General features: G+C 37.9%; 1 protein-coding gene across 1 annotated transcript in view; it reads right to left on the reverse strand.

The window, feature by feature from the left end:
- LOC128645416 (collagen alpha-1(XI) chain-like) overlaps nt 1–27,194 on the reverse strand; it is a 256,246-nt gene that overhangs the window by 72,493 nt on the left and 156,559 nt on the right. The window contains exons 14-17 of the mRNA XM_053698409.1: nt 13,767–13,805; nt 588–659; nt 417–455; nt 16–52 (exon numbers count right to left, since the gene is read on the reverse strand). Of these exons, the coding sequence (XP_053554384.1) occupies nt 16–52; nt 417–455; nt 588–659; nt 13,767–13,805 (187 nt within the window). The remainder of the gene's footprint in view (nt 1–15; nt 53–416; nt 456–587; nt 660–13,766; nt 13,806–27,194) is intronic.

Below are 27,194 nucleotides of genomic sequence, written 5' to 3' on the forward strand. Positions count from 1 at the left end.
CCTTTTGATTGTTACCTGTGTTAACGGTGTTCTGCGAGTCTCCTGTAAGTGGCTGGATAGAATAAATGCAGTGATAGTTAATAACAAGATAGTTAGTGCGCCTTCACTTGTTTATGATCTAGACTGGCAAGTTATATATATTATAGCACTCTTATCTTGTTCTTACTAGTCTGGATGTGCAGTGGTGCTAAAGTTCTAAAAAATACATTATATATATATATATATATATATATATATATATATATATATATATATATTCGGTATATAAGCTCTGGAAATACCAGGCAATGTACTCAACCCTGGCATTCTGTACATCTAAATTAGTCTGTACATAAGTAATAAAAACAAATTTTGACAAGGTCTATACCCTTTTTACTTTCCAGTCCTATAGGTGCCCTTTTTTCAGTCATATTTACCTGCTTGCAGTGCGGCCGTGGTGGGACAGGAAACACTTTCTGCAAGTAGACATAGATCTATTATTTTTGTTCAGCAATGTCTCATACTATGGCTGCACAGTATGAACCATGTATGTTAAACCTACTAGCAGCTAGAGGTTCTAACATTCCATAGGGAACCCAGAAACTTACATTGACATAAACTACCCCTGGAGGACCAGGGGGCCCTGGAGGGCCAGGCGACCCAGGACTTCCAGGAAGGCCCTAAAATCAGAAATCAAATAAACTTATTAATAATGGTAAACTTTATGGCAGTGTTAAGGGTTAGGTCCTACATAAAGAAGTTCAGTAAGGTTATTTCTTTCCTATGACATGGAGAGTCCACAATGTCATTCCAATTACTAGTGGGATATTCAACTCCTGGCCAGCAGGAGGAGGCAAAGAGCACCCCAGCAAAGCTATTAAAGGGACATAATACTCATATGCTAAATCACTTGAAACTGATGCAGTATAACTGTAAAAAGCTGACAGGAAAATATCACCTGAGCATCTCTATGTAAAAAAGGAAGATATTTTACCTCACAATTTCCTCAGCTCAGTAGAGTTATTTCTCAGTAAAAAGTTATACTCAGTTAATACCCAGCTGCAGGTAAAAAACAAATAAAAAAAGGAGGAAATGAACAGCAGCCAATAAGCATCAACAGTGCTGAGGCCATGAACTCTTTTACTGTGATCTCATGAGATTTCACTTAACTCTCATGAGATTTCATTGTAAACTTCCTTACACTGAATAGTGTGCACGAAAGCTTGCTCCTTCCGCTGTCCTGGGACAGACATACTGATTTGTTGCTTAGAAGTCTTTTACAATGGGATGTGGTTACTGAGAAAATTTTGAGGTAAAATATCTTTCTTTTTTACATAAAGATGTTCAGGTGATATTTTCTAGTCAGCTTTTTACAGCTATACTGCATCACTGTCAAGTGTTTAAACATTTGGGTGTAACTTTAAGTGTAACTTTGCTTACCCATAACCCCCAGTCATTCTCTTTGCCTTTGTCAATGGAGGATATGCAAAGTTGGTGTCTGAAGATATTTAAAGTGAATGTCAAGTTTGATGAATCAGTGCCCGGTTTTTAAAAACCCTATTAAAAACAGGGGCGCTTTCATTCATCAAACTTTACATTTCACTCGTTTTGTTAAAATACTTACCTTTTAGTCTTGAAAGCCGCTCCAGCATTTCCCCTACCCGTCGCAAGCCTCATATGTAAAAAATTAGGAATCCGGCTTGCTTCAATCATGGCGTTGCCTCAGGCATTGATTCCCCTGGGGGGGGACCCGTGATTGGAGGATGCCATATTCATCATTGCTGACATATGAAGTGACGAGCGGCAGGAGGGGGAATCGCTGGAGCGGCTTTCAAGTTTAAAAAGGTACGTATTTTAACAAAACCAGTGAAATGTAAAGTTTGATGAATGAAAGTGCCTCTGTTTTTAATAGGGTTTTTAAAAAACGGGCACTGATTCATCAAACTTGACATTCACTTTAATCCTTTTATGGGTATTTTTCCCTGCAAGCAAGGATTGGGGTCTAGCTGTGTCCACGTCAATCTCTTGAGTAAGAGTAGTTGTGGTTTTTAGCAGTTAGATGGCGGCGAGGTTGTCTTTGCTTTACTTCTACTATCTTTGCTACCCCTTTGCAGAAAGCCAGGGTTGGTTACTCTGTTCCTTCTTTTTCTACAGGTCCCTGTTAGTGGTCAAGTTAGATTTTCAGACCTGCAGCTGCTGTACCTGCTCAACAGCAGAAGTTTCCTTGGAGGCTAAGTCCTGTTATTTATATTTATTTTGCTGGATTAGAAATTATCATTGAAAGGACTATGAGATTCAGAATCCTAGTGGGACCTGTGACCTTCCTTAAGGGTTTGTATATTTATTATATATATCCGCCGTTTCGGATTTATTGCGGCTGAGCAGCTATCTGGCTTTTCTGCCAGGGACAGGGATTTTGCCGCTCCATTGCTGGGCTATTTTAAGGACAAGCCCAGGACTTATGGTGTGTGGGGAATGGGTGTCATGACAACATTCATTTTCCCTCCTTTTATCCCTGTGTGGTTCATTGTTACAAATGTTAATGGGTTTCTTTTTGTAAGGACTCTGTTTTTATTGTGGCTGTGTGTTCAGGAATTATCGAGCAAGCAGCTCTGATCATAATTATTGTGGCGCAGTTAGGGCTCCAACCGCTATGTCTGCCCTCGGCTAATAGTGTTTACAGTGAGACTTTCTCACTCCTCACATAGTACTTATCACCCCTCACAAGGTAAAGCGGTGTAAATTGTAGCGATGAGCTCAGTTTTTGAGATCCGTTTCATGTAAATGAAGCTATATCTATGGGATCTTTAATTAAAGGGCCAGTAAACCTAGGAAATAATGTTATCTAATTATGCACATAGTGCAGAATTATATAACATTAGCTTAGCTCCAGATTTCAAAAGTGAATAGTTAAAAAGATATCACGCAAAGAAAAAAGAACACTGCTCTTGGCTCTACTGAGCGGGTCTGTTTTCTTCTCCTAAGCGCATCTGGGCACGCTGTCTAATCACAGCTGGCCTGGTCACGCTATTAAAATCAATGTAGCTCGCTACCGCTACCAGACCAGAGTGGGAGCGAGCTACATTGATTTTAATAGCGCGATCGGCTGCGCTGTGAATAGACAGCGTGCCCATGATGCGCTTAGCAGAAGAAAACAGACCCGCTCAGTAGATCAAGGAGCGGCAATCTGTTTTCTTTGCGTGATATGTATTTAACTATTCACTTTAGAAATCTGGAGCTAAGCTAATGTTATATAATTCTGCACTAGATAACATTATTTCCTAGGTTTACTGGCCCTTTAAGAGAAGGGGATTAGAGTGGTTATTGTTATGGCTCTATTTGACTTTTGGTTCTCTATGCGGTTCCTCTGCAAAGAGGTTTAACCGCAGGCTCAGATAAGGGCACCATTTTGGAAATGTTTTGCTTTATTAGCGGTTCAGTTTTGCCGCCTCGACATGTAAAGATTGAACACTTGAGTCATCACGGAGTATTTAGTGCGCTATTTATCTGAGTAAATTTTAAAAGTCTTTCTTAAAAGATTATAAGGCGCTTTTTTATTTATCCCCAATATTATTTATATCTGTGTTCATTGTTTATTTATGTTTGTGTTCACATAATTCTACAATGAGGGGACTAAGTTTACTGATTGTATTCAATCAAAAATATATAAATGCAAATTTTATTTTTCATTTTTCTCCTGAAATTAAAGGGATATTAAACACAATTTTTTAATTTCATTATTCAGATAGAGCATGCAATTTTAAGCAACTCTCTAATTTACTTCTATTATGAATTTGTTGTCGTTCTCTAGGTATCTTTATTTGAAAAGCAATCATTTAAGCTTAGGAGCCGGACCATTTTTGGTTCAGTACCCTGGTTAGCGCTTGCTGATTGGTGGCTACATTGGCTACACCAATCAGAAAGTGCTACCCAGGTGCTGAACCAAAAATGGGCAGGCTCCTAAGCTTAAATTCCTGCTTTTCAAATAAAGATACCAAGAGAACAAAGATAAATTGATAATAGGATTAAATGAGAAAGTTGCTTAAAATTCCATGCTCTATCTGAATCATGAAAGAAAAAAATTGGGTTTAATATCCCTTTAATTAGTTTTTTCTAATATTGGCCACCATCTGGTGGCAGCTAAGGGAACTGTATGCTCTATTTTATGACATGCATATTCTAGAGTCCTCATATGATATATACACATACACCGAGATTCCGAGTTTTGCGTTACAGTTTTAAACGCTGGAAAAAAAGGCAATTCCAGCGTAATGGACAGTAACGCATATTACGAGTCTTGTCGGTATTGCTATAACGCTAGCATTTTAGCCTGTAATGCAACGTCCATTCCGCACTCAAAAAATTAAGTTTTTGCGTGGGATTTTCATAGCGCTGGTATTACAGGTTGTGCGGTCCGGTTAAAATGCTTGCGTTACAGCCTATACCAACACGATCCATACCGCAATCTGAGAGCAGTAGTTATGAGTTTTGCGCAACAAAAATGTTTTACAAAACTCATAACAAAAGTGTTACAAAGTACACTAACACCCATAAACTACCTATTAACCCCTAAACCGCCACCCTCCCGCATCGCAAACACTATATTAAACTTATTAACCTCTAATCTGCCACCCACCCACATCGCAACTATTAAATAAACCTAATAACCTCTAATCCGCCACTCCCCGACATCACCACCACTATAATAAAGCTATTAACCCCTAATCCGCCACTCCCCGACATCATCACCACTATAATAAAGTTATTAACCCCTAAACCTCCAGCCTTCCACATCACCACCACTAAATAAAGCTATTAACCCCTAAACCTTGATCCAGATAGAGCATGCCATTTTAAGAAACTTTCTAATTTACTCCTATTATCAATTTTTCTTCGTTCTCTTGGTATGCTTTTTTGAATGAACAGCAATGCACTACTGGTTTCTAACTGAACACATGGGTGAGCCAATGACAATCGATATATATATACAGCCACCAATCAGGAGCTAGACCCTAGGTTCTTTGCTGCTCCTGAGCTTTCCTAGATAAACCTTTCAGCAAAGGATAGCAAGAGAAGGAAGCAAATTAAATAATAGAAGTAAATTGGAAATTTTGGTTTCATGTCCCTTTAACTTAGGGCAATGCCCTACAAAAGGCCCTTTTAAGGGCTATTGGTAGTTTATTGTAGTCTAGGGGGTGTTTTTATTTTGGGGGGACTTTTTTATTTTTATAGGGCTATTAGATTAGGTGTAATTGTTTTTATTTTTGATAATTTCTTTTATTATTTTTTGTAAGCTTAGTGTTTTTTATTTTTCGTAATTTAGTGTTTATTATTTTTCGTAATTTAGTGTTTATTATTTTTTGTAATTTTAGATTTTTTTAATTTTTTTTATAGTGCTAGGTTTTTTTTAAAATTTGTAATATATATTTTTTAATTGGTAGTTTTTTTTCCATTTTATTAGAATAGTTATGTTAGGTTAATTTATAGTTTAAACTTATTTTTTTTTTTTATACCACAGGTAAGTTTTTATTTATTTTAAGATAGTTATATTGCAATTTTAATTTTAAGTTAGGGGGTGTTAGGTTTAGGGGTTAATAGTTTAATTTAGTGTTTTGCAATATGGGGGGGCTGGTGGTTTAGGGGTTAATAGGTTTATTTAGTGGCGGCGATGTGGGAGGCCAAAGGTTTAGGGGTTAATAGATTTATTATAGTGTTGACAATGTCGGGGAGCAGCAAATTAGGGGTTAATAGCATTATTATAGTGTCTGTGATTTTGGGGAGTGGCGGAATAGGGGTTTATAACTTTATTATAGTGGCAGCGATGTCGGGGAGCGGTGGATTAGGGGTTAATAGCTTTTATTAGTGTCAGTGATGTCGGGAGTGGCAGATTAGGGGTTAATAACTTTATTTAGGTGTAGGCAATGTTGGGGCCGGCAGATTAGGGGTGTTTAGACTTGGGGTTTATGTTAGGGTGCTAGGTTTAAACGTAACTTTCTTTTCCCCCATAGACATCAATGGGGCTGCGTTACGGAGATTTTTCATTCCGCGATCGCAGGTGTTTTTTTGATGTCTATGGGCGAAAACGTGCACGAGCACGTCAAAGCAGCCCTTGGGTTTTGTGCGGTATGGAGCTTTATTCCCCCATATCGCAAGCACAGGTGGCTTTCAGTAATTCGTAATGGCAGCGCTATGGAGAGTGAAATAACGCAACTTTTTTGGCGTTAGTTTCGCACCACGTTTAGCGCAAAACTCATAATCGACCCGACAGTTATTTATATGTGTATGTAGGATTGAGCTCGCATTCTATTGGCTGATTGGAACAGACAATAGAATGCCAGCTCAATCCTATTGGCTGATTGGATCAGCCAATAGGATTGAACTTCAATCCCATTGGCTGATTGCATCAGCCAATAGGATTTTTTCTACCTTAATTCCGATTGGCTGATAGAATTCTATAAGCCAATCGGAATTGAAGGGACGCCATCTTGGATGACATCACTTAAAGGTACCATCATTTAGTAAGAAGACTCTGGATGAAGAGGATGCTCTGCGTTGAATGTCTTGAAGATGGACCCGTTCCGCGCCGGATGGATGAAGATAGAAGATGCGTCTGGATAAGGACTTCTGCCCGTCTGGAGGACCACTTCTGCCCGCTTGGATGAAGACCTCTGCCCGTCTGGAGGACCACTTCTGCCCGGTTGGGTGATGACGTCTCACGGTAGGATGATCTTCAAGGAGTTAGTGTTTTTTTAAGGGGGGATTGGTTGGGTTTTAGAGTAGGTTGGTTGTGTGGGTGGTGGGTTTTAATGTTGGGGGGTTATTTGTACTTTTTTTTACAGGTAAAACAGCTGATTACTTTGGGGCAATACCCCGCAAAAGCCCCTTTAAGGGCTATTTGTAATTTAGTGTAGGGTAGGGCTTTTTTATTTTGGGGGGCTTTTTTATTTTGTTAGGGGATTAGAGTAGGTGTAATTAGTTTAAAAATCTTGTAATTATTTTATTATTTTCTGTAATTTAGTGTTTTTTTTCATACTTTAGATAATTTTATTTAATTGTAATTAATTGTATTTAATTTAGTTCATTTATTTAATTATAGTGTAGTGTTAGGTGTTAGTGTAACTTAGGTTAGGTTTTATTTTACAGGTAAATTTGTCTTTATTTTAACTAGGTAGTTATTACATAGTTAATAACTATTTAATAACTATTCTACCTAGTTAAAATAAATACAAAGTTACCTGTAACATAAAAATAAACCCTAAGATAGCTACAATGTAACTATTAGTTATATTGTAGCTACCTTAGGGTTTATTTTATAGGTAAGTGTTTAGTTTTAAATAGGAATTATTTTGGTAATTGTAGTAATTTTATTTAGATTTATTGTAATTATATTTAAGTTAGGGGGGGTTAGGGTTTGACTTAGGTTTAGGGGTTAATCATTTAATATAGTGGCAGCGACGTTGGGGCAGCAGATTAGGGGTTAATAAATGTAGGTAGGTGGCGGCGATGTTAGGGACGGCAGATTAGGGGTTAATAATATTTAACTAGTGTTTGCAATGCGGGAGTGCGGCGGTTTAGGGGTTAATATATTTATTATAGTGGCGGCGATGTCTGTTTTGGCAGATTAGGGGTTAAAATATTTTTTTGTGTGTTTGCGATGTGGGGGGGAGCCTCGGTTTAGGGGTTAATAAGTAGTTTATGGGTGTTAGTGTACTTTTTAGCACTTTAGTTAAGAGTTTTATGCTGCGGCGTTGTAGTGTAAAACTCTTAACTACTGACTTCAGAATACATTGATGCAATATTAGGATAATTTAAGATTGTGATGTTTTGTACCTTATATATTTGATTAGTACTTTAAGCTGTATTAATACTTATTTGTGTGTGACAGGTTGATTGTGCCTTCACTCCCTGGGGACGCCCAGGTGGGTGCATTTTCTTATTTAGATTTAGAGCTTGTTTTTCTTTTTTAGGATTGATAAGACTCCTATAGAATGTTTTCTTTCTTTTGGTACGGATATGTTTGGTGGATGGGGTAGGTGTGGATGTGAGTAAGCTCTCATCTTATTTTGTTCTTCTTTTTGTAACATTTATAATATCCATTAAAGTATCTCTTGTATAGCATTCTAAGACTCCTTGGCTGGGATTTTTTGATTATATTTATATTGAGTCTAGGACCAGACTCCATCCCGTGCCAGAGCACAGCATATTACATTAGGTGGTGCGGTCACTATTTGTGTAATTTATAAATATATGTGCTTACAGTTTTATTTTCTGAATGTATTCTCCTGATAAATTCTATCGGCTAGATTACGAGTTTTGAATTAAGCTGAAAAAGCAGCGTTAACAGGTCCTAACGCTGCTTTTTCAGTACTGCTGGTATTACGAGTCTTGCAGGTTTAGGGGTACCGCACACTTCTTTGGCCTTACAGCAAACCGACTTGCGTAAACTTCGTAAACCCTTTTTTCTATGGGACTTCCATAGCGCCGTTATTACGAGTCTGTCCGGGGAGGCCAAAAAGTGAGCGGTACACCCTCTACCTCCAAGATTCGTAACGCATTCTGAAGTCAGTAGTTATGAGTTTTACACTACAACGCTGTAGCATAAAACTCATAACTAAAGTGCTAAAAAGTACACTAACACCCATAAACTACCTATTAACCCCTAAACCGAGGCCCTCCCGCATCGCAAACACGGAAATAAAATTATTAACCTCTAATCTGCGGCTCCGGACATCGCCACCACTATAATAAACATATTAACCCCTAAACCGTCGCACTCCCGCCTCGTAAACACTAGTTGAATATTATTAACCCCTAATCTGCCGCCCCTAACATCGCCGCCACCTACATTATATATATTAACCCCTAATCTTCCGCCCCCAACATCGCTGCCACTATATTAAATGTATTAACCCCTAAACCTAAGTCTAACCCTAATCCTAACACCCCCTAATTGAAATATAATTTAAATAAATCTAAATAAAATTACTATCATTAACTACATTATTCCTATTTAAAACTAAATACTTACCTATAAAATAAACCCTAAGATAGCTACAATATAACTAATAGTTACATTGTAGCTATCTTAGGGTTTATTTTTATTTTACATGCAAGTTTGTATTTATTTTAACTAGGTAGAATAGTTATTAAATAGTTATTAACTATTTAATAACTACCTAGCTAAAATAAAGACAAATTTATCTGTAAAATAAAACCTAACCTATGTTACAATTACACCTAACACTACACTACAATAAAATAAATTCCCTACATTAAATACAATTAAATAAATTAAATTAGCTAAATTACAACCCCCCCCCACTAAATTACAGAAAACAAAAAACAAATTACAGATCTTTAAACTAATTACACCTAATCTAATAGCCCTATAAAAATAAAAAAGCCCCCGAAAATAAAAAAAAACCCTAACTTAAACTAAACAACCAATAGCCATTAAAAGGTCCTTTTGCGGGGCATTGCCCCAAAGAAATCAGCTCTTTTTCCTGTAAAAAAAAAAATACAAACACCCCCCCAACAGTAAAACCACCACCAACACAACCAACCCCCCAAATAAAATATTAACTAAAAAAATCTAAGCTCCCCATTGCCCTGAAAAGGGCATTTGGATGGGCATTGCCCTTAAAAGGGCATTTAGCTGTTTGCAGGCCCAAAGCCCTAATCTAAAAAAAAACCCCCACCGAATACACCCTTAAAAAAATCCTAACACTAACCCCCGAAGATTCACTTACCGGGAGAAGTCTTCATTCAAGCGGCAAGATGTCCTTAACGAAGCCGACAGAAGTGGTCCTCCAGACGGGCCAATCGGAATTAAGGTAGAAAAAATCCTTTTTGTTCCATCTACAAAAGGGTATTTCCTAGGGACAATCATAGATTCCATGTTCATGAAGATTTCCTGATAGAGGTTCGAAAATCCATTCTTCTTGTTTCCTGCATTTCCCTCCAGTCTGCCTTTTCGCCCATCAATGGTTTAATGCATGGAGGTGGTTGGTCTGATGGTAGCTTCCATGGAAATCATTCCTTTTGCATGGTTCCATCTGCGACCGCTGCAGCTTTGCATGCTCTGTCAATGGAGCGGAGACCATTCAGATTTATCGCAGAGGATAAATCTGGACCCCCTAACAGGAGACTCTCTCTACTGGTAGTTTTGAACTTGTCGGACAACATCACCTCAGTGGCTTACATCAACCACCAGGGAGGGACTCATAGTTCCTTGGCCATTAAAGAGGTGACTCGCTTTCTGCAGTAGACGGAAGCTCACGACTGTCTCCTATCTGTCATCCACATTCTAGGAGTGGACAATTGAGAGGCAGATTTTCTGAGAGGACAGACTTTTCATCCCGGGTAGTGGGCTCTCCATCCGGAAGTGTTCTTTCAGATAACCCTCAGGTGGGGAGGTTCCTGATTTGGTTGTGATGATGTCCCGCCAATAGCCAAGGTTCCACAAGTACGGTTCAAGGTCAGGAGACCTTCAGGCCGTTCTGATAGATGGTCTAGCGGTTCCTTGGATTTTCTCTCTGGCATACCTGTTTCCTCAGATTTTCTCTCCTTACACGAGTCATTGCTCGTATCAAACAGGATAGAGCATCGGTAATTCTAATAGCTCCTGCATAGCCTCATAGGATCTGGTTCGCGGACCTGGTGAAGATGTTATATCTTCCACCTTGAAGGTTTCCTCTAAAGAAGGACCTTCTACTTCAGGGTCCATTCATCTATCCGAATCTGGATTCTCTGAAGCTGACTGCTTGGAGATTGAATGCCTAGTTCTGTCCAGATGTGGGTTTTCGGAAGCGGTCATTAGTTCTATGCTTCCGGCTCATAAATCTGTTACTCGCAGGATTTTCATAAGGTATGGTGTAAATACCTTTATTAGTGCAAAGCTAAGGATTTCTCATGGAGTCGGGTGAGGATTTCCCAAATTTTATCTTTTCTTCACGAGAGCCTGGAGAAAGGTTTGTCAGTCAGTATTCTGAAGGATCAGATTTCTGCATTGTCTATTCTTTTGCACTAACTTCTTGCAGATTTGCCAGATGTTCAAGCTTTAGTTCAGGCCCTGGTCAGAATCAGGCCTGTGTTTAATCCTGTTGCTCCTCCTTGGAGACTTAACCTAGTTCTTAAAGGGACAGTAAAGTCAAAACTAAACTTTCATGATTCAGATAGGGCATGCAATTTTAAACAACTTTCCAATTTACTTTTATCATCAAATTTGCTTTGTTCCCTTGGTGGTATTTTTGAAAAGCTAAACCTAGCTAGGCTCAAACTGATTTCTAAACAGTTGAAAACCGCCTCCTAGCTCAGAGCATTTTGAAAGTTTTTCACAGTTAGATTGTGCTAGTTAACATGTGTCATATAGATAACATTGTGCTCACTCCCGTGAAGTTATTTAGGAGTCTTCACTGTTTGACTACACTGCATGTCTGTCAAAGGCACTTAGATAAGGAGGCTGTCTGCAAAGGCTTAGATACAGATCACAGAGGTAAAAAGTATATTAATATAACTATGTTGGTTATGCAAAAACGGGGAATGGGTAATATAGGGATTATCTATCTTTTTAAATAAGAAAAATGTTGGTGTAGACTGTCCCTTTAAGGTTTTGCAGCAGGCTCTATTTGAGCCGATGCATGTTGTTGATATAATGTTGTTATCTTGGAAGGTTTTGTTTCTCCTTGCTTTTTCTTCCGCTCGCAGAGTTTCTGAGCTTTCAGCTCTGTAGTGTGATTCCCAGTACCTTATTTTTCATGCAGATAAGGTGGTCCTTCATACTAACTTGGGTTTTTTCCCTAAAGTTGTGTCGGATCAAAACGTTAATCTAGAAATTGTAGTTCCTTCTTTTTGTCCTAATCCTTCTTCTCATAAGGATCTTGTGCGTGCTCTAAAGTTTTACCTTCAAACTTCTAAAGATTTTAGGCAATCTTCTGCCCTGTCTGTTTTTTTCTCTGGAAAGCGTAAGGGTCAGAAGGCCACATCTACTTCTTTTTCCCTCTGGTTAAGAAGTGTGATTCGTTTGGCTTATGAGACTGCTGGACAGAAGCCTCCTGAGAGGTTTACGGCTCTTTCTACTAGGGCTGGCTCCTCTTCTTGGGCTTTCAAAAAATGAAGCTTTTGTGGAACAGATTTGCAAGGAGGCAACATGGTCCTCTTTGCATTCTTTTTTAAACTTCTACATATTTGATAATTTGCCTTGACTGAGGCTTCTTTTGGGAGCACGGTTCTTTAAGCGGTGGTGCCTTCTGTTTAGGCCCTCCTGCCTTTTTCTCCCTCCCTGTTGATTCCGTTTCCTCTAGCTTGGGTATTGGTTCCCACTAGTAATTGGAATGAAGTTGTGGACTCTTCAAGTCATAGGAAAGAAAACAAAATTTATGCTTACCTGATAAATTTCTTTCTTTCCAGACATGTAGAGTCCATGACCCAGCCCTCTTTTTAATTATAATTCAGCCATTTTTTTGAGTAAACCTCAGGCACCTTTTCAGCCTTGTGTGTCTTCTTTTTCCCTTTTCCTTCGGCCTAATGATTGGGGGTTATGGGTAAGGGAAGTTACACTTAGCAGCTTTGCTGGGGTGCTCTTTGCCTCCTCCTGCTGGCCAGGAGTTGACTATCCCTCTAGTAATTTGAATGACGTCGTGGACTCTCCATGTCCAAAAAGAAAGAAATTTATCAGGTAAGCATAAATTTAGTTTTTTTTGCATAATGGACAAAACTTATTTTATAACTTACTTAGAACATGTCTTTATTATTAGGATTGTTGTTAACAATGACTGCATTTATACATCACACAATTTTCACAAATATATAAGGTTTTATCAGAGCTATGACTACTACACAAAGTGCAATGAGGTTAAAAGGAGCTTCCACAAGTAACATAATTGTACTGTAAACAGCATAAAGAACATCTGGGTGGCTACAAATATCATAAATAAATAGCCCTTAAAGGACATGATTCAGATACACACACACACAAATACATTTCTTTCTTTTGATGCAAATTACATGTGTATATTTAAAGTTATACAATTATAAATATAAGCATATTTAATATCTTGTTATTTAAATAGTAAACTCATTTTCTTCTTCTTATTATTATTATTAATAATAATAATAATAATAATAATAATAATATTAATAATTGCAGCTATTTTTACAAAATTTTGCAATTCTATTAAAAATAATAAAATTATTTAGAATAAATAAGTGATGGTAAACTCTCCCCTTTGTATACACAGATTCATAATGTTAACAATATTTTAGAGTGTAATTAATCAGTTGAAAATATGCTTTAACTTACTTTTTAATGTAGCACTGAAAGTCAAATACTCTGCGCTCTAGGCCGCCCAATTGAAAAATAATTTATTTGGGGAGATAACTTTTTTAACAGATCTCCAATCGATACTCTACGGCACTCACAATTTCTGTTTTTTTTTTGCAGCTAGAGAGCTGATTGGAGAACAGTTCAAATCATTAGCTCATAAAGAAATACTTTTGAAGTGTGGTATTTATATTTCACTGCTTCATTAAAAAGGTAAAACTGATAAATTAAACTCCATCTAAAATACTGCTAACATTCTGGATCTGTTTATAAAAAGGGGAAAGTTTACCATCACTTTAATGTATTACAATAATACAAATGATCTTGGTTATTACACGTGGTAAGTACCTCCAACCAATCAATTCACCTAGTCTCTGGAAGGTACAGCGTTGGTACAATTTGTCTGTATTTACACACTCATATGTTATTCCCCAAATTAAAGTCCCACTGATTTAGCATAACTCACGGAGTAGACAATGGAACCATACATCTCTGTTCTTCTGCCCTATGGAGGAAAAAGAAAGTGTTACAAGCTATCATAAGAATGCCTTTTTTTTTCGTTTTAATTTACAGAATTTTGGATGAACTATAAAACATAACTGTAAAATTCTAATCTGAAACTGGCCACAATTTACTTCCCACACAAGTTTATAAATCCAAACTTGAAGCGAAATATTTCAATAAGGCAAATACTGCACACAGAAGCTCTCATCCTGCTCTCCCAGCCTAACCTCATTGACAGTGCTAAACTGGGAGCTTCTAAGTAACACCAAGATTACAAGTTGTGCGCTAAACTGGGTGCCTAAATATTGCAAAAAAATTAGCGTTATCGCACTCTCCATAGTGCTGACATTACAAGTTACTGAAAAACCTTCTTTTGTTGTGCGGTATGGTGATTTCTATCAGCCAATCGGAATTAAGGTTGAAAAAATCATATTGGCTGTTGCAATCAGCCAATAGGATTGAGCTTTCATCCTATTGGCTGATCCAATGTAACTTAGGTTCCAAAATGGCAGCACCCATGATTATAGATAGGTGTATGAAATGTATTTAGGGCCAGATTACAAGTGGAGCGCTAATTTAGCACGCGTCCGCAAATGGGTAAATTTGCCTGTTGGCGTGCGCACGATAAATAACCAGCCATTACAAGTGGCTGGTTATTGCTACAGTGAGCTCACTGTAGTAATTAGATCTCTGTTTAATTTTATAATTGTCCACCAAATGCCCCCAAAATCAAGTGTAATATACTTTAATAAAAAAAAAAACATAGTAGCAAATTGTAAATATATATGTATATGCTTATATACATATATATTTATGTGTGTTAATATGTGTATATACACATATTAACACATAAATATATATATATATAGTCATATACGTATATATTTACAATTTGCTGCCATCGCTGCACCACATACCCCCTTCACGGCGCTAGTTCTTATGCCGTGTCTCAGGGCATAATAACAAAGCGATATTTTGCGCTCCACTTGCAATCTGGCCCTTAGTGTTTTGTGTCCCTTTAAAAATAGTTAGTAGTCTTCCATAGTATAAACACCATACTACTGAGCTGATTTTACTCACTAACCTTTTTTCTGTTACATTGTCCTGTCCCACGGCATTTAATTAATTATCAGTTGTAATTGTATTTCTAAATCATTACATAAATCTGTAACGGTTTTGTATGGAATTCAACCAACTTTATTTTATCTGAACAGGTCAATCATAACTACGAGCTGGTATCTGGTAAATGAGTAAAACATTTAAAATAATATTTTGTTGGCAACATCTCTGCTTTAGAAATCACGTAGGGCCTGATTCTCCAAAGCTCTCTGTTAAGCCTTGTCAATTTCACAAGGGAAAACTCTTAGATCCAATTTTGTACCTTTAGAACTGTATGGGGCCAATTTAACAAATTGCTAGCAGACATGATCCTCTGTAGCGGATCATGTCCGCCGTTCATCGATAAATGCCGACAGCATACGCTGTCAGCATTTATCATTGCACAAGCAGTTCTGGTGAACTGCTTGTGCAATGCCGCCTGCTGCAGATTCGCTAGCAGGGGGTGCCAATCAACCTGATCGTATGCGATCGAGCTGATTGATGGCCACCTCCAGTCCTCAGAGGAGGCGTACGAGTTAAGGAGAAGTGGTCTGTTTCCGAAGGCTCACGAGGAAACAGTCAGGGCCATTTGTCCCTTGTTAAATCAGCCCCTTTATATCATCAAGATACTTACACTAGAAAAAGGTTTTATAATATGATTATGATTTCTCTCTATGCCAGTAAGTTATTGAGAATTGGGCCCCTAGTGTTACTCTCTTTTTATCTAGGTTCTGATGCAGACATAGTTCAGGATATTGAATTGGAATGCAAATCAAACATCTATCTAACATATGGCCACTGAGACACGAATTGACACTTTTTAGCTGACGCCTGACTCTGACTTTATATGCATTTGTAAGTGGAATACTGTTCCAATGTGGCCCCTCCCTGATATAGAATAAGCAGCACTTTTTTTGGCTGTTCAAATCAGCCATTAGGATTTTAGCAGCTCTCATTCTATTGGCTGATTTTAATTTTTCAACCAATAGGAATGCAACAGTACCCTAATATAAAAGAGGTACCTTGCATTCAATCTTCAGTGTACGGTGGACAATCGCATGAAGAGGACCTCCACGTCGGACTGATGGACCTCCGCCTGGACCTCCGCCTCCGCACATCCACCGACTGCTCTGCCTCCGCTGGGGTGAAGATAGAAGATGCCGGTCCCGCGATGGATACAGATGGAGCCGCCTGGATAAAGATGCTTCGCCGCTAGGATGAAGCTTTTTCGCCAGACTTCAGGAACTGTGAGTACCGATTTTGGGGTTAGTGTTAGGTTTTTTTGGGGGTGTTTTTTTATATTAGGGCTTCTTTTATTTTGAATGGGCTGTAATAGAGCTGAATGCCCTTTTAAGGGCAATGCTGATACAAATGCCCTTTTTCGCGGCATTGGGTAAATTATTATTTTTTTAGTTAGGTTTTGTTTTATTTTGGGGGTTTGGGGGGTTGGGAGTTTGTAACGTTAGGGGTATTTGTTTAATTTCTTTTGGCAAAAGAGCTGTTAACTTTAGGGCAATGCCCTACAAAAGGCCCTTTTAAGGGCTATTGGTAGTTTATTATAGATTAGGTTTTTTGTTTTTTTGGAGTGTTTTTTTTTTTATACTGGGTATTAAAATATGAATCTAACACCTAGATTACGAGTTTTGAGTTAACCCCTAATCTGCCTCCCCCGACACCGCTGCCACCTACATTATACTTATGAACCCCTAATCTGCTGCCCCCAACATCGCCGCCACCTACATTATATTTATTAACCCCTAATCTGCCGCCCCCAATGTCGCCGCCACCTACCTACACTTATTAACCCCTAATCTGCCGCCCACGTCGCCGCCACTATAATAAACATATTAACCCCTAAACCGCCGCACTCCCGCCTCGTAAACATTAGTTAAATATTATTAACCCCTAATCTGCCGTCCCTAACATCACGCCACCTACCTACATTTATTAACCCCTAATCTGTCGCCCCCAACATCGCCACCACTATATTAAAGTTATTAACCCCTAAACCTAAGTCTAAAAACAAAAAAACGTTTTAGTAATGCTCACCTCAAAAGTATATGAATAAGCTTATAGTGCAACCTAGAAAACATTTTAACCATAAACAGTAAAAAGAGAGAAGACCACACACATAAGTGTAATCTCAAAGTCTAGGAAAAATAGCACATATAAGAGAAAATACTATAAATTTAGTGCAAAAAATACTTTATATTATGTCAAAAAATACACAATAGAAACGCGTCCCTGTGCGCGTTTTGCTCCGCTCTTGTGGTCGCTCGGAGCTTCTTCCGGGGTCTGACGTCACTACAGAACACAGCTCCTTTTATTGGTCAATGACCACACCTGACTTAGGGGCCCGTCTGGTATTACGCACATGCAAGTTCCTTATTGGTTAAGTTCCAGCAATTTGTCACTAATTCTTTGAAAACAGCTGGTAAGCTCAATAATATGCAAGTTAACTTTAGAACGGGCTTCTTATTGTAAAATTCAGATAGAGAGACCAAACTATCAGTAATTCAATAGGCAGCTGAAAAACTGAGAGACATGCAAATTTAAAACCATTCATTCATCTCATCATGCATACAAAATAATAAAGGATTATAATATCGCTTGCTATAACTAACAGGAACAACTTAGTTACATCATAATATACATATAAGATTTCATAAAGCATAATAGAGCATTAACCTACAGGTTGCCGATACCCTAGACCACCATGGCCATAAGCAAAGCTTCATACAGATTTAAAAAAATAGAGAATGTCAGTTTAAAAAGGAGGCAAACTCAAATTTTTTGTTTAACCCTTTGGGGGACAATGTATTAAGGTAATACATCCAACGGGTTTTTTTTTGTAGCAATATTGTATCTATGTTCCCTCCTCTTTTGCTAGCTTTTACTGATTCAATCCCAACAAATTTCAAACTATCCGTTTTAGATTGGTTTTACTGGGCAAAATGCCTAGCAATGGGGCTGTCGATATTAAAATCTTTAATATCGTCACGATGTTCAGTTATACGAGAGCGAAACTCTCTGTATGTTTTGCCCACATAGAAGAGGGGACATGAGCATGACAAGAGGTATATAACTCCTGTTGTTGAACAATTCACAAAATATTTAATTTGATAGATTTTATTAGTGTTACTTGCAAATGTTTTTGTTCTCCTAACAAATTGGCAGCAAACACAATGATTGCAAGGAGAGCATCCTACAATTTTTTGAGAATGCGCATCCAGCCAATTAGTATCTCTGACCTGATTAAATTCACTATTAACCAGAAAGTCTTTCAAAGTTTTTGCCCTTCGTGCCGTCATAAAGGGATATTCCCCAACATATTCTTTTAGAACAGGGTCCAATGAGAGGAGGTGCCAATTATTTTGTAAGATATTTTTTTTTCAGCTGCCTATTGAATTACTGATAGTTTGGCCTCTCTATCTGAATTTTACAATAAGAAGCCCGTTCTAAAGTAAACTTGCATATTATTGAGCTTACCAGCTGTTTTCAAAGAATTAGTGACAGCTTGCTGGAACTTAACCAATAAGGAACTTGCATGTGTGTAATACCGGACGGGCCCCTAAGTCAGGTGTGGTCATTGACCAATAAAAGGAGCTGTGTTCTGTAGTGACGTCAGACCCCGGAAGAAGCTCTGAGCGACCACGAGAGTGGAGCGAAACGCGCACAGGTAAACGTTTCTATTGTGTATTTTTTGACATAATATAAAGTATTTTTTGCAGTAAATTTATTGTATTTTCTCTTATATGTGCTATTTTTCTAGACTTTGAGATTACACTTATGTGTGTGGTCTTCTCTTTTTTTACTGTTTATGGTTAAACCTAAGTCTAACCCTAAACCTAACACCCACTAACTTAAATATAATTTAAATAAATCTAAATAAATATTCCTATCATTAACTAAATTATTCCTATTTAAAACTAAATACTTACCTATAAAATGAACCCTAAGTTAGCTACAATATAACTAATAGTTACATTGTAGCTAGCTTATGATTTATTTTTATTTTACAGGCATGTTTGTATTTATTTTAACTAGGTAGAATAGTTATTAAATAGTTATTAACTATTTAATAACTACCTAGCTAAAATAAATAGAAATTTACCTGTAAAATAAAACCTAACCTAAGTTACACTAACACCTAACACTACACTATAATTAAATAAATTAACTAAATTAAATACAATTACCTAAATTAAATTAAATTAGCTAAAGTACAAAAACAAACAAACACTAAATTACAGAAAATAATAAACAAATTACAGAAATTTAAACTAATTACACCTAATCTAATAGCCCTATTAAAATAAAAAAGCCCACCCAAAAAAAAAAAAAAAAAAACCTAGCCTAAACTAAACTACCAATAGCCCTTAAAAGGGCCTTTTGCAGGGCATTGCCCCAAAGAAATCAGCTCTTTTACCTGTAAAACAGCCAATAGAATGCAAGCTCAATCCTATTGGCTGATTGAATCAGCCAATAGGATTGAAATTCATTGCATCAGTCAATAGGATTTGTTCAACCTTAATTCCGATTGGCTGATAGAGATTCTATCAGCCAATCGGAATCTAAGGGACGCCATCTTGGATGACATCACTTAAAGGTACCTTCATTCTGTTTTAGTCGTCGCTAGAAGAGGATGCTCCGCGTCGGATGTCTTGAAGATGGACCCGCTCCGTGCCGGATGGATGAAGATAGAAGATGCTGTCTGGATGAAGACTTCTGCCCGTCTGGAGGACCACTTCGGCCCAGCTTGAATGAAGACTTCTGCCCATCTGGAGGACCAGTTCGCCCGGCTTGGATGAAGACGTCTCCCAGTAAGTCGATCTTCAGGGGGTTAGTGTTAGGTTTTTTTAAGGGTGTATTGGGTGGGTTTTATTTTTTAGATTAGAGTTTGGGCGGCAAAATAGCTAACTGCCCTTTTAAGGGCAATGCCCATCTAAATGCCCTTTTCAGGGCAATGGGGAGCTTAGGTTTTTTTAGATAGTATTTTATTTGGGGGGTTGGTTGTGTGGGTGGTGGGTTTTACTGTTGGGGGGGTTGTTTGTATTTTGTTTTACAGGTAAAAGAGCTGATTTCTTTGGGGCAATGCCCCGCAAAAGGCCCTTTTAAGGGATATTGGTAGTTTAGTTTAGGCTAGGGTTTTTTTTATTTTGGGGGGGCTTTTTTTTATTTTAATAGGGCTATTAGTTTATGTTAATTAGTTTAAATTTCTGCAATTTGTTTATTATTTTCTGTAATTTAGTGGGGGTTTTTGTACTTTAGCTAATTTAATTTAATTTAGGTAATTGTATTTAATTTAGTTAATTTATTTAATTATAGTGTAGTGTTAGGTGTTAGTGTAAATTAGGTTAGGTTTTATTTTACAGGTACTTTTGTATTTATTTTAGCTAGGTAGTTATTAAATACAGGTAGCCCTCAGTTTACGACGGGTTTAGGTTCCAGAAGGAATGGTTGTAAATCGAAACCGTTGTAAATTGAAACCCAGTTTATAATGTAAGTCAATGGGAAGTGAGGGAGATAGGTTCCAGGCCCCTCTCAAAATTGTCATAATAACACCTAATACATTATTTTTAAAGCTTTGAAATGAAGAATTTAAATGCTAAACAGCATTATAAACCTAATAAAATAATCACACAACACAGACTATATAATTAAACTAAGTTAAATAAACAAAAACATTTGCTAAACAGCATTATAAACCTAACAAAATAATCACACAACACAGACTTTACTTGCATTTTTCTGCAAACAGTTCTTTCTATGCATTCCAATCTGGACTGATTTATAGACAGGAAGATCTTGTTCCTTTGAAATCTGCTCAATAGCTCAGGTCTGGTTAAACTGATTAATTTCAGCTTGCTTGGCTTTGCTGCAACACAAGCGGACAGCTCCACCTACTGGCTTTTTAAATAAATGCACTGCTTCTCAATGCTTTTCAATAGCAGTCACATGACTGGAAAAAAAGGTTGTTATTCTGAAACAGTGTAAATTGAACCGTTGTAAAACGAAGGCCCCTTGTAGTTCATAAGTATTTAATAACTATTCTACCTAGTTAAAATAAATACAAACTTGTCTGTAAAATAAAAATAAATCCTAAGCAAGATACAATTGTTAATAACTATTTAATAACTATTTTACCTAGTTAAAATAAATACAAACTTGCCTGTAAAATAAAAATAAAACCTAAGCTAGATACAATGTAACTTATGCTTATGGTTTATTTTACAGGTAAGTATTTAGTTTTTAATAGGAATAATTTAGTTAATGATAGGAATATTTATTTAGATTTATTTAAATTATATTTAAGTTAGTGGGTGTTAGGTTTAGGGTTAGACTTAGGTTTAGGGGTTAATAACTTTAATATAGTGGCGGCAGATTAGGGGTTAATAAATATAATGTAGGTGTCGGCGATGTTGGGGGCAGCAGATTAGGGGTTCATAAATATAATGTAGGTGGCGGCGGTGTCCGGAGCGGCAGATTAGGGGCTAAAAATTTTAATTTAGTATTTACGATGCGGGAGGGCCTCGGTTTAGGGGTTAATAGGTAGGTTATGGGTGTTAGTGTACTTTTTAGCACTTTAGTTATGAGTTTTATGTTATGGCGTTGTACCATAAAACTCTTAACTACTGACTTTTAAATGCTTTAAGACTCTTGACAGGGTAGGGTGTACCACTCACTTTTTGGCCTCCCAGGACAGACTCGTAATATCAGCGCTATGGAAGTCCCATAGAAAAAAGACTTTACGAAGTTTACGTAAGTCATTTTGCGGTAAGGCCAAAGAAGTGTGCGGTTACCCTAAACCTGCAAGACTCGTAATACCAGTGGGCGTAAAAAAGCAGCGTTAAGACGTCTTAACGCTGCTTTTTTACCCTAACGCACAACTCGTAATCTAGCCGTAAGTGTTTATTATTTTTTGTAATTGTAGTTTTAATTTTTTTGTAATGTTAGGTTTTATTATTTTCAGTAATGTTAGGTTTTATTATTTTTAGTAACATTAGGGCCTAGATTTAGAGTTCGGCGGTAGCCGTCAAAACCAGCGTTAGAGGCTCCTAACGCTGGTTTTGGGCGCCCGCTGGTATTTGGAGTCAGTGATTAAAGGGTCTAACGCTCACTTTTCAGCCGCGACTTTTCCATACCGCAGATCCCCCTACGCCATTTGCGTAGCCTATCTTTTCAATGGGATCTTTCTAACGCTGGTATTTAGAGTCGTTTCTGCAGTGAGCGTTAGAGCTCTAACGACAAGATTCCAGCCGCCTGAAAATAGCAGGAGTTAAGAGCTTTCTGGCTAACGCCGGTTTATAAAGCTCTTAACTACTGTACCCTAAAGTACACTAACACCCATAAACTACCTATGTACCCCTAAACCGAGGTCCCCCCACATCGCCGCCACTCGATTAAAATTTTTAACCCCTAATCTGCCGACCGCCACCTACGTTATACTTATGTACCCCTAATCTGCTGCCCCTAACACCGCCGACCCCTGTATTATATCTATTAACCCCTAACTTGCCCCCCACAACGTCGCCGCAAGCTACTTAAAATAATTAACCCCTAATCTTCCGACCGCAAATCGCCGCCACCTACGTTATCCCTATGTACCCCTAATCTGCTACCCCTAACATCGCCGACCCCTATGTTATATTTATTAACCCCTAATCTGCCCCCCACAACGTCGCCGACACCTACCTACACTTATTAACCCCTAATCTGCCGAGCGGACCTGAGCGCTACTATAATAAAGTTATTAACCCCTAATCCGCCTCACTAACCCTATCATAAATAGTATTAACCCCTAATCTGCCCTCCCTAACATCGCCGACACCTACCTTCAATTATTAACCCCTAATCTGCCGACCGGAGCTCACCGCTATTCTAATAAATGTATTAACCCCTAAAGCTAAGTCTAACCCTAACACTAACACCCCCCTAAGTTAAATATAATTTTTATCTAACGAAATAAATTAACTCTTATTAAATAAATAATTCCTATTTAAAGCTAAATACTTACCTGTAAAATACATCCTAATATAGCTACAATATAAATTATAATTATATTATAGCTATTTTAGGATTAATATTTATTTTACAGGCAACTTTGTAATTATTTTAACCAGGTACAATAGCTATTAAATAGTTAAGAACTATTTAATAGTTACCTAGTTAAAATAATTACAAATTTACCTGTAAAATAAATCCTAACCTAAGATATAATTAAACCTAACACTACCCTATCAATAAAATAATTAAATAAACTACCTACAATTACCTACAATTAACCTAACACTACACTATCAATAAATTAATTAAACACAATTGCTACAAATAAATAACATTAAATAAACTATCTAAAGTACAAAAAATAAAAAAGAACTAAGTTACAGAAAATAATAAAATATTTACAAACATAAGAAAAATATTACAACAATTTTAAACTAATTACACCTACTCTAAGCCCCCTAATAAAATAACAAAGCCCCCCAAAATAAAAAATTCCCTACCCTATTCTAAAATACAAATATTACAAGCTCTTTTACCTTACCAGCCCTGAACAGGGCCCTTTGCGGGGCATGCCCCAAGAATTTCAGCTCTTTTGCCTGTAAAAAAAAACATACTATACCCCCCCCCAACATTACAACCCACCACCCACATACCCCTAATCTAACCCAAACCCCCCTTAAATAAACCTAACACTACCCCCCTGATGATCTTCCTACCTTGTCTTCACCATGCCAGGTTCACCGATCCGTCCTGGCTCCAAGATCTTCATCCAACCCAAGCGGGGGCTAGACATCCACTGAAGAAGTCCAGAAGAGGGTCCAAAGTCTTCCTCCTATCCGGCAAGAAGAGGACATCCGGACCGGCAAACATCTTCTCCAAGCGGCATCTTCTATCTTCTTCCATCCGATGACGACCGGCTCCATCTTGAAGACCTCCAGCGCGGATCCATCCTCTTCTTCCGACGACTAGACGACGAATGACGGTTCCTTTAAGGGACGTCATCCAAGATGGCGTCCCTCGAATTCCGATTGGCTGATAGGATTCTATCAGCCAATCGGAATTAAGGTAGGAATTTTCTGATTGGCTGATGGAATCAGCCAATCAGAATATAGTTCAATCCGATTGGCTGATCCAATCAGCCAATCAGATTGAGCTCGCATTCTATTGGCTGATCGGAACAGCCAATAGAATGCGAGCTCAATCTGATTGGCTGATTGGATCAGCCAATCGGATTGAACTATATTCTGATTGGCTGATTCCATCAGCCAATCAGAAAATTCCTACCTTAATTCCGATTGGCTGATAGAATCCTATCAGCCAATCGGAATTCGAGGGACGCCATCTTGGATGACGTCCCTTAAAGGAACCGTCATTCGTCGTCTAGTCGTCGGAAGAAGAGGATGGATCCGCGCTGGAGGTCTTCAAGATGGAGCCGGTCGTCATCGGATGGAAGAAGATAGAAGATGCCGCTTGGAGAAGATGTTTGCCGGTCCGGATGTCCTCTTCTTGCCGGATAGGAGGAAGACTTTGGACCCTCTTCTGGACTTCTTCAGTGGATGTCTAGCCCCCGCTTGGGTTGGATGAAGATCTTGGAGCCAGGACGGATCGGTGAACCTGGCATGGTGAAGACAAGGTAGGAAGATCATCAGGGGGGTAGTGTTAGGTTTATTTAAGGGGGGTTTGGGTTAGATTAGGGGTATGTGGGTGGTGGGTTGTAATGTTGGGGGGGGGGGTATAGTATGTTTTTTTTTACAGGCAAAAGAGCTGAAATTCTTGGGGCATGCCCCGCAAAGGGCCCTGTTCAGGGCTGGTAAGGTAAAAGAGCTTGTAATATTTGTATTTTAGAATAGGGTAGGGAATTTTTTATTTTGGGGGGCTTTGTTATTTTATTAGGGGGCTTAGAGTAGGTGTAATTAGTTTAAAATTGTTGTAATATTTTTCTTATGTTTGTAAATATTTTATTATTTTCTGTAACTTAGTTCTTTTTTATTTTTTGTACTTTAGATAGTTTATTTAATGTTATTTATTTGTAGCAATTGTGTTTAATTAATTTATTGATAGTGTAGTGTTAGGTTAATTGTAGGTAATTGTAGGTAGTTTATTTAATTATTTTATTGATAGGGTAGTGTTAGGTTTAATTATATCTTAGGTTAGGATTTATTTTACAGGTAAATTTGTAATTATTTTAACTAGGTAACTATTAAATAGTTCTTAACTATTTAATAGCTATTGTACCTGGTTAAAATAATTACAAAGTTGCCTGTAAAATAAATATTAATCCTAAAATAGGTATAATATAATTATAATTTATATTGTAGCTATATTAGGATTTATTTTACAGGTAAGTATTTAGCTTTAAATAGGAATTATTTATTTAATAAGAGTTAATTTATTTCGTTAGATAAAAATTATATTTAACTTAGGGGGGTGTTAGTGTTAGGGTTAGACTTAGCTTTAGGGGTTAATACATTTATTAGAATAGCGGTGAGCTCCGGTCGGCAGATTAGGGGTTAATAATTGAAGGTAGGTGTCGGCGATGTTAGGGAGGGCAGATTAGGGGTTAATACTATTTATGATAGGGTTAGTGAGGCGGATTAGGGGTTAATAACTTTATTATAGTAGCGCTCAGGTCCGCTCGGCAGATTAGGGGTTAATAAGTGTAGGTAGGTGTCGGCGACGTTGTGGGGGGCAGATTAGGGGTTAATAAATATAACATAGGGGTCGGCGATGTTAGGGCAGCAGATTAGGGGTACATAGGGATAACGTAGGTGGCGGCGGTTTACGGAGCGGCAGATTAGGGGTTAAAAGTGTAATGCAGGGGTCAGCGATAGCGGGGGCGGCAGATTAGGGGTTAATAAGTGTAAGGTTAGGGGTGTTTAGACTCGAGGTACATGTTAGAGTGTTAGGTGCAGACGTAGGAAGTGTTTCCCCATAGGAAACAATGGGGCTGCGTTAAGAGCTGAACGCTGCTTTTTTGCAGGTGTTAGGTTTTTTTTCAGCTCAAACAGCCCCATTGTTTCCTATGGGAGAATCGTGCACGAGCACGTTTTTGATGCCGGCCGCGTCCGTAAGCAACTCTGGTATCGAGAGTTGCATTTGCGGTAAAAATGCTCTACGCTCCTTTTTTGGAGCCTAACGCAGCATTTGTTTGAACTCTCGATACCAGAGTTAAATTTATGGTGCGGCCAGAAAAAAACCTGCGGAGCGTTAACAGCCCTTTTACCGCCGAACTCTAAATCTAGGCCTAGGTTTTTTATTTTATTTTATTTTTAAACAAGTAATGTTATTTATTTATTTTTAGTTTAAGTTTAGGTTTTATTTTTATTTCACAGGTAAGTTTGTATTTATTTTAACTAGGTAGTTAGTAAATTGTAATATTGTAACTAGCTTAGATTTCATTTTTATTTCACAGGTAAGTTTGTATTTATTTTTAAAAAGGTAGTTAGTTAATAATTTTAATTTTAGGTGTATTTTAATTATGTTAAAGTTAGGGGGGTAGCGGTCTGGAGGTTAATTATTTTATTTAGTGTTTGTGATGTGGGGATGGCGGTTTAGGGGTTAATAGGTTTATTTAGTTTTGGGGATGTGGGGGGGCGGCGGTTTAGAGATTAATAGGTTTAGTTAGTGTTGGCAATGTGGGGGGGCGGTGGATTAGGGGTTAATAGGTTTAGTTAGTGTTGGCAATGTCGGGGAACAGTGGTTTAGAGGTTAATATGTTAAGCTAGTGTTGGCGATGTCGGGGAACAGCTGTTTAGAGGTTAATAGGTTTAGTTAGTGTTGGTGATGTGGGGGGCTGCGGTTTAGAGGTTAATAAGTTTAGTTAGTGTTGGCGATGTGGGGGGGCGGCGGTTTAGAGGTTAATAGGTTTAGTTAGTGTTGGCGATGTGGGAGGCGGTGGTTTAGAGGTTAATAGTTTTAGTTAGTGTTGGCGATGTGGGGGCAGCAGTTTAGGGGTTAATAAGTTTAGTTAGTTTCAGCGATGATGGGGAACGGCGGACAGCAGTTTAGAGGTTAATAGGTTTAGTTAGTGTCAGTGATGTCGGGAATGGTAGTTTTAGTAATGTTTTTTTTTTTTTAAATAAGTAATTTTTATTGAGTTTTGGCGATGTGAGGTTGGGGCGGCAGTTTAAGAGTTAATAGGTTTAGTTAGTGTTGGTGATGTTGGGGAACAGCGGATGGTGGTTTAGAGGTTAATAGGTTTAGTTAGTGTCAGTGATGTCGGATAATGGCGGTTTAGGGGTTAATAGGTTTAGTGTCGGCGATGTCGGGGGCGGCAGTTTAGGGG

Source organism: Bombina bombina, chromosome 1 (genome assembly GCF_027579735.1).
Source record: "Bombina bombina isolate aBomBom1 chromosome 1, aBomBom1.pri, whole genome shotgun sequence".
Taxonomy (NCBI): Eukaryota; Metazoa; Chordata; class Amphibia; order Anura; family Bombinatoridae; genus Bombina; species Bombina bombina.